Source organism: Astatotilapia calliptera, chromosome 16, assembly GCF_900246225.1.
Source record: "Astatotilapia calliptera chromosome 16, fAstCal1.2, whole genome shotgun sequence".
NCBI classification, from domain to species: Eukaryota; Metazoa; Chordata; class Actinopteri; order Cichliformes; family Cichlidae; genus Astatotilapia; species Astatotilapia calliptera.
This window is the reverse complement of record NC_039317.1, coordinates 19,364,921-19,377,284: the sequence shown is the minus strand read 5'-3', so window position 1 is coordinate 19,377,284 and position 12,364 is coordinate 19,364,921. Positions and strand designations below refer to the sequence as shown.

The 12,364-nt window shown below is 39.6% G+C and overlaps 1 protein-coding gene across 6 annotated transcripts in view; it reads left to right on the top strand.

Moving 5' to 3' along the window:
• Positions 1-271: 271 nt before the first annotated feature.
• The window catches only part of rapgef4a (Rap guanine nucleotide exchange factor 4a), a 36,261-nt gene continuing 24,168 nt past the window's right edge, over positions 272-12,364 (top strand). For 2 of the 6 annotated variants that reach the window (XM_026145045.1, XM_026145044.1), the window contains exons 1-4: positions 272-486; positions 3,650-3,792; positions 3,889-3,977; positions 4,507-4,653. In XM_026145045.1, the coding sequence (XP_026000830.1) occupies positions 419-486; positions 3,650-3,792; positions 3,889-3,977; positions 4,507-4,653 (447 nt within the window). In that variant the 5' untranslated portion in view covers positions 272-418. Of the gene's footprint in view, positions 487-3,649; positions 3,797-3,888; positions 3,978-4,506; positions 4,654-5,229; positions 5,542-5,563; positions 5,691-11,570; positions 11,978-12,364 lie in introns of those variants that run through there. The other 4 variants (XM_026145049.1, XM_026145048.1, XM_026145047.1 and 1 more) reach the window with 4 other exon arrangements.

Genomic DNA, 12,364 nt, shown 5'->3' with positions numbered 1-12,364 from the left:
CTAAAAATGAAATGACTGGAAAATTCCAAGCAACAGTTTGATCTTAACACGAACACTGGGACATACTGATCTATGAGACTGCGTTCATTTTACCTGCATGTGCCTAATAGCAGAAACTGACCTCCATTGCTGAAAAAAATAATGAGTGACCGAGCTCTGTTTCCCCCCAGCCACATCTCTGCTGAAAACTGTTGCCGTCCTCAGTTTGAGATTTTCTTTCTTAACAACATAGCTTTTCACTACAGCTGCATAAAACCCGTCAGTGTGGGCTGTTTTTCGTCCACGCTGCTCCCGCCCAGGTAAGGAGGGACAGCGAGGACTGTCAGCAGTGAGTGAGTGAAGGCAGATGAAGCTGCTGTCGTTGGTCCAGCCCTCTCCTCCGCATTAGCAGCAGCAGCAGCAACAGCAGGATCGCAAGATGGTAGCAGCGCACACTTCTTCACATTCCTCGGAATCTGCCGAGTGGATGATTTGTCTGGATAAGAGGTAATCACTTTATACCATTTCACCCGACCCATCTCAGGCTAGTGTAAGAGCGATGAATTAACGAGGAAATATCGCGATTTGGATTTTTATCCTGTAAGGAACTTGGGCGTTGTGTTTCAGTGGCTGCATTTAAACATTCAAATAAACGGAATTAGGACGTCGTGAGTCCGATCACAGCTTGAGTTAGTGCATCCTTGGACGCGCCAAGGTTACCTTTCCTACAGCCTCTGACCTCACTGTTGACTAAAGGAGTCACGCACAGTGATCCACTTAGCTGTAGAGTTGGGGAAAGCAAAGGCATCAGCTTCAGACTGGGATTTATTAATTATGTCAAATTACTTGCCAATTACTTGGCTCTTTGATGCATTCTACTTACTTCAATTGCTCACTATCTGGGATTATTGTAATAATCAGCAGCAAACTGCTTTCTGTGACTACTGGAAGATCAAAGATCAAATACTGATATCATTATAATAAGACATTAAAAGATATTTAATATGTGTCATGGTTATAATGTATAGTACTTTTTTATTTGAGAGAAATTTGTTCTGCAACTTTTGCCGTGAGCAGTAATGAAATTGCTGAATGCAGGCGGACATAGAGGATTATTGCAAGGGTGGCCAAGCTATGACCATTAACTATATTGGAGTCCTTCAGCTAGCAAAAATCTTTTTTCTGCTTGGCATAATGCTGCAGGAAAATCAGTCAACTTTTCAATCTTGTGCTCTTTTGACTTGATTGTGCCAACATGGCAGCCATGTACAAGTATTACTGAGGACTCATATAAAGTACTGCTTCTTTCTGCTGCTCCCTTATTCACAAACAGTCACCACAGCAGGTAACTCTGCGTGTTTAACCTCATAGATTTTTTTTTAACGATTGCCCCTCCTTGACTCTTTCTATCTTCTGCTGGATCAAACAGGGATCTTTCACTTATTAGGTGAATGTGTTAACCTCTACACTATGAAGTCAGAAAAACTGCAGGCAGGCTGGCTTCACCATTTGTTGTGTTGATGGTTTTGTCACAGAGATGTGGCCCTTTAGTCTGTTTTGGCCACGGCCACATCTATCTATCTATCTATCTATCTATCTATCTATCTATCTATCTATCTATCTATCTATCTATCTATCTATCTATCTATCTATCTATCTATCTATCTATCTATCTATCTATCTATCTATCTATCTATCTATCTATCTATCTATCTATCTATCTATTTTAATTCTTACTGCATGTTTTTTTTTTTTTACATTATTTTTTACATTTACATGCTTAGACAGTTTGGCCAATATGCAAGTATATACTGGATGCAGCTCAGGTGTTAGTGGGTTGCTTACTATTGATCTACAGGATGATGACAATAAGGGGTGCAGCATATATCAAAAGGTCCAAAGTACAACAGCTACACACAGCAAAGTGACACAGGGTGCCAGACGTGTTTACACAGTAATATCCTCTGCTTGCTTGTAGAAGCCACCTGTGTCCCTCAAGTCAAATGGTTCTTGGGTGACTCACCTTTTCCAAACAGCAAACAGCATCCATGAGTCACCCTATCATTCATTTGACACTTTTACATTGAAATTCAGTGGATGATAGACATCTAAGTTTATCCAAACTGCTTGATTATTTAACAGTTTGGAAAAGATTGGTGAATACGAAAAGCAGTTGTGTCATTTCCTGAACTAAGCTCACAGACAAATTACATCTCACTCATCAATACGCTCATTATTTGACATCTCAGGTTGGATTACTGGTCATTAGGTTGATCATTGTTTGCATTGTACAAATTGTAACAAGCTTGCATGATGAAGATAATCGTTTCTCACTTGCACGTCAAACTGGCACTTTTTGCTTTTTTCTCTGTTCTTTCTGTTTTTTTCATCTAGGTCAGTTTTCAAACAGACACTGGCTTTGAAAGTCAGGCTCCCACACATCTCGCTCTTTCTCGCAGTCTCTCTTTCTCTTGCCTTGTCCTGATTATGATAATGCAGGGTAGAAAAACAGAATACATTCAAAGCGGCTGCACTGCTGAACATAGGGTCTTATCAAGGAGTACATGCAATTATAGAGGCATAATGTGAGGTTAAAGGTTTCCAGGGAATACACGATGAAAAGTCTTTTTTTTCCCCGCAAGCTGTTACTTAGTGTATTGTAAAACTATAGAGCAGTACATTTTCAAAAAACAAAAGCACAAAGGTTGTTTCCATCTTTGAATTATTGATAATGTTTGGTTTCACTTTTTTTCAAAAGCCGGACCTTGTTTCAAAGGTGATGTAAGCTGCAGTTTATCCACCCACCAGTTACATCAGAGGCTCTGGACTGAGTGTAACAAAAGTGAGACAGGCACAGAACAGAGAGGTAAAAATTCAGTGCAGGGATTAGTGCAATAACAAATGATATTCAGTTTGAACGTGCCATTAAAAATGGAGTCAAAACTGGGTCAGGCTTTTCAATTTAAATAAAAGAACAAAAGAAATTTTTACTCTAAGGTCTGTGCAACTTTGGAAATAAAGCCTTTCTTATTGCTGCAATGCAACTCATGAATGCAGCAGCCGTGCACACTGGGAAATTGACAGTTATTGTTTGAGAGGAACGAAATTATTGGTTCAACAAAAATCTGACTGTAGAATAAAAACAAATTGTTCTAAATGAGACAGATGCGAGAGATAATCTCAAACTAAATTTGGTGTGCTTTTATTAAAGAGTACATATTCTGTTAATTGCTATATTTTTATTCCTGGACTCAGTTAAAATAGGTTTGCATGATCCACAGCTTAAAATAACTCATGCAAGAGTCTTGAGACTTTCTTTTAATTTTTAAGGTGCTCTTGAGCAATAGTTGTCCAACATCCAAACAAGAGCTTTCGAGAAACCTGGAAAACTATTCCCAAAGACTACTTAATTACAAGAAAGAATTTGTCAGAGATTTTGAGGCTGTATTGAAGATACCAAATATTGACTTTCAAGTTTGTTAAATAGAATAGTACAGTGTTAGAATTTAATGGTGTCTTCTGCAGACTTCATGTTTCAGAGTTCAAAGTAAACTTTACTTAAAAAAAGGTTCAGTTGCTTTGAATGATGCAGGCTCTGCAGCTCTGCAGTTAGCTTTTCATGTAGATTTTTAGTTAACTGTACATCACGCTGTTCTTTGTATTTCTCCAGACCAGCAGAGCGCTCGGGGGCAGATGTTGACATAATCCTGGCACGGCTGAAAAATGTGAAGGCCTTTGAGAGATTCCACCCCAGTTTGCTGCAGCAGATATGCCTGTGCGGATTTTACGAGTGCTTGGAAAAAGGCATCACCAGTAGGTGAAAATGCGAGCTCTGAAACTAATCTGAGGACAAGACGGTGCATCTATTTTTATCTTCTTTTCTCAAACTGTTTTTTTTTTTCTTCCCAGTATTTCGACAAGGAGATATTGGCACGTGCTGGTATGCTGTTCTCTCAGGTTCGCTGGATGTAAAGGTGTCCGAGACATCAAGTTATCAGGTATAATTTCACGAGCATTACATAAAGCCCCAGATTAAAATGAAGGCTGATGAAGTAATTGATAATTAAAAGAAATCGCTCTCTTCTTTCATACGTATCACACAAGATCACACTCATCTTAATCAATCTTAGCTTCACACACTAATGCTCCAAATTTGCACCCAAAGCTGAATTACTCTTTCTGTGAAGATCTCGGTAACTTTGTAAGCAAAGCTCCACCTGAAATTCATCAGACTTGAAAAATAAAAGTTAGATGAGGGAATATTACTGACCATTTGTTAACAGTGGAACTTTGCACACCTTAGCCTATTTGTCTGGGTGCTTACTGGAGTGATATGTTTGTATCTTGTTGAGTGTATGGAGTGCTCAGGAGTTCTTTAACCTTCGAGAGTTGTGCGATCGGCATAAATTCATTTGCTAAGAATATTACATTTGAACTTCACAGCATTCTCATCTAGTTGAAAGTTTTTAATCCCAATGAAGGAATGATCTAAGAGGAATGTGTGTGATGTTGGTGTGTCTCATGTAGGATGCTGTTACTATATGCACACTGGGGACGGGAACGGCCTTTGGGGAGTCAATCCTGGATAACACTCCCCGACATGCTACCATCATTACACGGGAATTCAGTGAGCTCCTACGCATCGAGCAGAGGGAGTTTAGGTCTCTGTGGGAGGTATGTGCCTCGTTTTGCTCCGTCTATACTTGTTGCAGAGTACAGAAATTATCTGGGTCATTACGATTTGTGGCACATCTCAGATATCAAAGTCTCAAAGTAAGATTTGAAAATGCTATGGAATAAATGTGTCCATAGGAACTAACTTCTCTCATTTTAGTGATAAACAGAAAATTCAGACCGCTTTTGATCATTTGAAGACAAAGCAGCGCCTTATCAGCTGAGTGGGTAGCTCAAAGGCAGCACATGCTGGTTTCCAGTTATCATTTAATTTGTGAGTAACTGAGGGGGCTGCTTAAAGTCAGAGAACAGCCACCTGTCCTAGCTTGTTCTTGTTGCAGCTGAAATGTTAAATCTGAAAACTGTGACGAATTGAGCTGAGCGCTCTCCAGAGCGTAGGTGGTGTACACCACCTGTGGATCAGCGAAGGTTGGGTTATGAATTTATTGTTGGGCCTCTGGAGGAAAAAATCTGTCCAATTCTTTTACTGTAACCTTCTGCTAGTGCTCCGTCTGATTTTGACTTATGAGTGGTTGGTTTATCCCTTTTGACCACTAGATGGAAGTGTAGCTCTGAGGAGAAACTCTCTCTCCAGCCTTGTGTTTTCACTCACACTAGCATCATTTCAGCAGTCATTCAGTGTAAGTATAAAACTGGGCAGTAACATTCAGTATAAAACGTTTAAATACTGTAAATTAAAGACAAACATAATGTTCATGGACCGCTTCAGTCAGAAATATCTCACTCGTCTTTCTGTCTCCTGCTACTGTGAGCCGGTGGGTGCCATGCTGTGTAGAAGTTCCTCTCGTCACTCACCTCCCCCTCAGCTGGGCTGGGTTCCTGAGAGAGAGACAGCCCATTTCCTTTGGGACCAAAGGGCATCAGCAGGTTAAGTTATAGGCTGTGTCTGTTCCAGCACACTGACCATCAGAAGCTGTGTGTGGCTGGATACTTTAATTTGGCTGTGTGTATGCTCACGCGGAAGTTCAACGGGGATACACATTTCACCTCTGCCCCCGGGCGACCTTTTCAGTTCGGTTCGTCTCAAATTAGATTTTCGAGCTTCTGTATCTGGTGTCCAGATTGTCTTATCTCACTCTTGGATCTTTCTGGTCTTGTTTGTTACTTAATATAAAGACTCACTGCAAAGTGATGGTGAAGATGCTGTTTGGCGCATGAAGATAAACAGATACTATTTTTTCGAGGCTTCTGATTTTTTTAAATTAATGAGTGTCTATATTTGGAAAGAGTTTCCCACAGCACCAGTTTCAAACTCAGGTTTAAGTTCAAGGTTTGTGAAGGGCGTCACACCCATGATAGATACATTCCTTAGATAATGGCACTGAAATGCTTTCTGCTCAACCTTGGTCCTCTTTGTTGCTTGTTTGACGGTCCATTCTTGTATTTTCTAACTAATAATATTACAGTATAAGTGTTTAAATCTAACTTTAAGACTTGGGCTTGTAAGTATTATTTTGCAGCATCACAGGTACAGCTGTTAAAAGGCAAGGATCTTACCAGGCACTTTTCTGAGTTCTCCAGTGCTCATTATGGTTTTAATGTAGTACGTTTGCACATGGAATTTTGAGGCTTTTTAAAAATTTCTCAAGGTAATTGGTATTTTTGTGTAGGAAAAAAAGGATAATGGGTAGTTTAAAGTTGAAGCTCTCTAAATGAGATATGTCCTACGCTGAGATGTCTCCCGTCCTTGCAGTGTTTCTTGTACAGAACTTCATCTAAAAAAACAGAAAAGTGATTTACAGCATTAGCATCAATACATGGATCTTCTATTGTTAGATGTGCTGAGTTAGCCAGCAGTGCTGCTCAGGTACCTGAGCAGCACTGCGGTCAAAATTCACACAATCGAGACAGATGATCATTTCTGTATTTTGCAGTTTGTTGGTCATACAAACAGTTCGCCTGAATGTTCTTCCAGGCATATGTGCTTATTTTTTTCCTCCTAGTTTTACTGCAGTGCTGAACGATTGTTTAAGGTGTATCTTGTTACTGGTGGCATCAGACATCAGACTGTGTGAGCCACTTCTGATGTGCTGTGGTGACTCTAAGTTTCCTGCGTGTCTTGATGGTTGCTTTTGCAGATAAAGCTCAGCTGCTTCACAGGGTCTTAATTTAAGCTGAATTGCATTCTGTGGTGCATGATGAATGTTAAGCTGCATGAGGTCAGTGTTCTTACTGCTTCCAGCCCCTGAAAGATTGGGTGAAAAGAAGAATACAGCTTGATTACAGCTAATGTGAGGAGATGGGAAAAGAGTGATGCTAAAGGAAATATATTACCTGCTCCGGTCTGAGCCAAAGGAAGCATTTAAACAAAGCTACACGCCTCCTCCTTCACCACCTCCTCCTCCACCACCTCCTCCTCCCTACAACACAGAACTGTCCCCTTGCCTTTGGCCAAGCAGTCTTAGAAAATTTTGCAAGAGTGAGAACAACACTAGCTTTATTTATGATTATACTCGTGAATAATTTAGTGTATTTTTTCTGTAGGTGTTTCAACCTTCTGTTTGGAATAATACAGTAAATAAAAGAATTACAGAGAGGTGACAAATTGGATAAACGTAACATAGTAAATGCATTTGGGAAAATACTTTGACGTGCCTTAGCACGTTGATTCTTCAAGTCTCCAGAAGTCACTTGGAGTTATAAAGTACACTCACCATTCACCATTTTCCCATTAGAAGTGCCTCAATTCTTTGTGGAATAGATTCAACAGGGTGCTGGAAACATTCTTCAGAGACTGTGGTCCATATTGATATGATAGCATCACAAGGTTACACCACCTTTGTTGCCTTCAAATCTATTACATGACATGTTATCCTGCCTAAAAACCACTTATATAAGGCATGATGGATCCATGCTTTCATGTTGTTTACACCAAATCTTTACCCTGCCACCCACTGCATCAGAACTCGACACAGTGTGCCAATTTTGGCTTCAGTTGTCTGTTTACAGCTGACAGGTGTGGCACCTGGTATGGTCTTCTGCTGCTGTGGCCCATCTGCTTCAGTGTTTCATGTGTTGATTATTCAGGGATGCTCCTCTGTATACCTTGGTTGTAATGATTGGTTGTTTGTATTACTGTTGTCTTCGTCTCAGCTTGAAGCAGTCTGGCCATTCTTCTCTAACATCTGATATCAACAAGAGTTCTCCTAGAGAACTGCTGCTCAGTCACTGGATATTTTCTCTCTTTCAGACCATTCTCTGTAAATCTTAGAGATTGTTGTGAAGAAAAATCCCAGGAGATCAGCAGTTTGTGAAACTCTCAGACCAAGTCGTCTAGGACCAACAACTGTGACACATTTAGTGTCACTTGACCCACCTTTTGCCCCCATCCTTGACCATGTCTACATTCGCAAATCTAATGAGTCGCCTCCAAATTTGAAAGTCGCAGTAAGGAGCAGTTGAGCAGATATACCTAATAAAGTGGCTGGTAAATATATATTATCTCAATTGGTGTTTTGATGATGGTTGTCTTGTGAAATGGTCTTTCAGATGATGATAAATTACGTCAACATCTGGTCCACAGGGGGTCAAAGGTTCAGGTTTTGTCCTTTCATTTTCACCATTTTCACCAGTTCATATAAATAAAGGTTTTCTACACTAATGTTAACAAGACACTTTGCTCCATATTTGTTCCTTAAAATGTTGTATGTCTTGGTGTATGACATCTATGCATATTAAAGCCTGAGCGCCCATGCGTGCAATTTTAATATTTATGTTCTTATGCTGAATCGTCCGAGCACCGAGAGCGCCTTTCATGTAGCTCGGCACGTGACAGAAGCTGTCCGTGTGCTTGTTTGTTTAACATAGCAGACATGAGCCAAGCTCAGCATACACAGGGAGGCTGACTGAAGCATAGACGGCCTGGTCATCAGCTTACTCTTTACTTTGTTTCCTGCTTCCGATGGCCACTGTGATTGAAACAACACAATTGTAATTTGTGCTTGTTGGGTGGCAAGGCGGCTGTATTACAATCACATCAGCCTGGGGGCCGCCTGGACGGGAGGCTTTGTTATCTTCTATCAGATCTGACAAAGGGAGTTTTATAGGCATGTGCACACTCAACATATAGTATATTGAGTAAAATGGAATTACAGATGCTTATATGTGTAGTGTTTTCATCCTTAGGGCAGGTCTGTTGGTCGCTGAGCCCAGCAGGGAGGTTGGTATGTCAGTATCATCAGTCTATAGAAGCAACCCGGTGTGCAACCCGTGGAAAAAAGTGATGAATAGGAAGTGGCAGGGATGCAACATGCCCTCTAGAGTCTGAGGACTGGGTAAGGGGGAGGTTGGAAAAATCAGGCCACATATATCCTCTGATAGGAGCGGTCGGTGGATACGTGCAACGAAAGGGCAGGAAGATTGTATCAACATAGTATAATTGCCTTATCTCCGCCCAGAGTTGTTACATCATCGTAAGCCTGCAACATGAATTTCTGTAAAATAAAACAGCACCTGTGAAGCTGCAGCTGCCCTTGCTGATCTTTGTAATCCTATTCAGCTAGACTAGAAGAATTGCTCCGTGGATAGCAATGTGGCTGACTGACTCATCACAGTCATTGTGTCAAGAGGATGAACCCTGTTGACTTTGTTGACACACGTTTATTTTTTATTTTTTTACGGCAAACCAGATTTTACAACCAACTATGATAACACTGCCAGCATGGCTGCTTATTTTTCTTAATTCACAAAAACAGAGCCAAATTGCAAGGCAGAGTAATGCAACCAGCGTCCCCGACCTCAGTTAAGCTTGCAAGTTAAGGCACATAGTCCTACAGGTCAAATTTGTGACACGAGAGGAAAATAAGGAAAATGGGATATCTTCTTCTTCCACTGTCTTTATCAGCTACAAAAGATAATTTATGCTATTGCCTGTTCAGTACAAGCCTGTATTAATTCAAATTCAAGATTGTTAAATCAAAATATGATTTGATTTGCAAAATTCTCTTGAAGTTGTTGCAGAATCTAGGCCCCTTATTGTTCTCTCGGCTGGATGTGACAGGCTGTCAGATTTGACAGTGACACACTCACCTACACCTGTGTGATCAGTGTGTGTTTCAGCACCTTCTCTCATTAGTAATCCCATTTTCTTCTCTGTCTTAGATCAATAGCTGTAGAAACTGAATAACTATTTAAATTTGTAGGTATTTTCATATTGTCTTATGTTGAGAAATTAGAATGTAAATGACAAAATACTTAATAAATAAGTAAAATGACTCTCGGTTGTTTTTGATGGATTAAGAGAGATAAGACATGTGATGTGACTAATTAATAATTAAAATATTTTTAAAATAAATAAACATCCATTAGATGACACTTGGTGTAGTATTTTGCTTTCTGGCTTCTTTTACTTTCTACTTTTTCACTTTGCTGATGATATATTCTTTGTATACACTCCCTGGCCATGTCATTAGTTCTACCTTGCTTCATTAGTTAATGGGGACTCTCTTTTAACTTCATGCTTTAAATATTTGTAGCATAGATTCATCAAAGTGCTGGAAACATTCTTCAGAGATTTTGATCTATATTGGTATCATAGCATTACACAGTTGCTACAGATTTGTCTTTTCCACAATTTGAATACAGTTAACTCTATGTCATGTTTGCGTCAATCAATCTCAGGTATGATTTAGGCTCAAAATGTGCCCTAAAGAATATAAGGCAGGATGGATCTGTGCTTCGATGTTGTTCATGACAAATTCTGACCACACCCTACAGGAGACATCCCAGATTGGGACCTTCTAAAAATGCGATTTAAACTTCAGCAGGTCATCTTAATCGTGTTGTTGAGTTGCTGCCATGTGGTTGACTGATCAGATATTTGTGTTAACAAATAATTGAACAGGTGTATCTAATGAAGTGGCCAGTGAGCATATAGGTTAAACACTTAATAGTGTGAATAATCACCTCCAGGAATCCAATATGGCTGTCTTGTGGCTCCGATAAGTAACAAAGTCAGAGATAAGATTCAGATTTTCTCTGTTCTTGAAAGGGACATTGATATGAATTTAAATCTTTATGTATCTCTACTACCGCAAATATGAAGCTAGTATTGGGTTATTTTGATAAGTTACACCGGGAAATACGCAAAACAACATTTTTTTTCCTTTTCGAAAAAACACAACACAACTGATTGGTTCAGTGTCTGTGCTGCACAGTTTTTATGTACTTCTTCAGCCTTTTATAAGACACACATAAGTTCTGGAAATGCAATAAAAACAACTCATTAACTGTCAACTCACACATTTTTAATGTCATATGTCAGACAACCATAAAAAGGCAAAATACAAAAATGAGCAGTGTTTTAACTCTGTTTTAACTGCAAAAAGCTGTTGTTTTATGAGACAGCACAGCTGTACTGAGTCATATTCTGTTTAAAGATTGGCACAATTTTTCAGTGGAAAATTAAAGTGCACTAAACTGGAAACACTGAACTGTTTTATATTACTTATTGGGTGTAGCTCAGCAGCCTATGCTACTCATTCAGCATGTACTACCTATGTATTTTTAATTAAAGTTTTTCTTTATATTGTATTCATAGCTTCTTGGTATTCTAAAGTATTTTTCAACCATTTCCCTGTTTCATTTCTTAATATTGATTGAAGTATATTGAAATATATACTTCAATATATACTGGCAGATGTCAAACACCTGACAAACTAGAAGCAGGGTGGTACTTTTCCAAGTATAACACATAATGTGCAAAGCCACAAGACTTTTTCTGTCTGCAGACGAAAACATCCAAACATCCAAATATCAGTTTTTAGACTTTACTTGAAATAAAAATCAAACCACAATTCAGCTTTGATTGGCACATCTGCAGTTCATTGCAGTCAGTTTTATCTTCCTGAACATTAGTCTTCGCATCCTGTCTGTGACTGGCTTTTGCTCTTGCTTTATGAAGGTGGCCATGCTGAAAATGAGCAGGATTGTGTGAATAGATAAGCTTGAGCTTGTGACAGAGAGAGGGAGAGAGAGGGAGAGATTGAGCATGCTCTCCCGTGTGCTCGGTGACTGGAGTTGAGTAATCACCTAGCAACTGCTGCTCAGAAGAAGTCAGCAGCTGACTGGCACACTGCTGAGCTCTCCGGCTGAGACGGTCTGCTCGCACTGCTCTGAGAGCAGTTTTGAGGGCGTTGCTGGATCCTGCTGGACCATGCTGACTGTGACCTGCGACAGACTGCTTGATACCCTGGAAATCTTAAAATCAGACATACATGCTTGGAGTGTTTGCCAACATCTGGATTAAGAGAGCGTGGTGAAGCTTTCAGTAGCAGGCTGCATGGGACTCTGGTAGCATCTTTAGGTAACATTTGCAAAGCTTTCCAGCGATAAAAAATTGATTTGTTGCATTTGAAACAAAATGTAGAAATGAAAAATGCTTCATAGAAATTTATCTTTCTAGTTGCAGGATAGTTACCTTGTAATTACCGGGGCAAATTTAGATATATGAGGATAACCTGAATGTTCAGTTTAAAAGCTTAAATTTACTTTTTTCAGTCCTACCTCATGGTTTGAATTTAGTTTGGAAGAAAATCTATAACTGTAGAAATGAAGCTCTTTTCCCTAAATGGTTTCCCTTTAACTCAAAGCATCCCTATAAATATTCAGAATAACTGCTGAATACTTTCAGAACAGTTTGCACTACGTTTGCTTATGTAATCTCTCGTGAATCATTCAAAATACAGGCGTG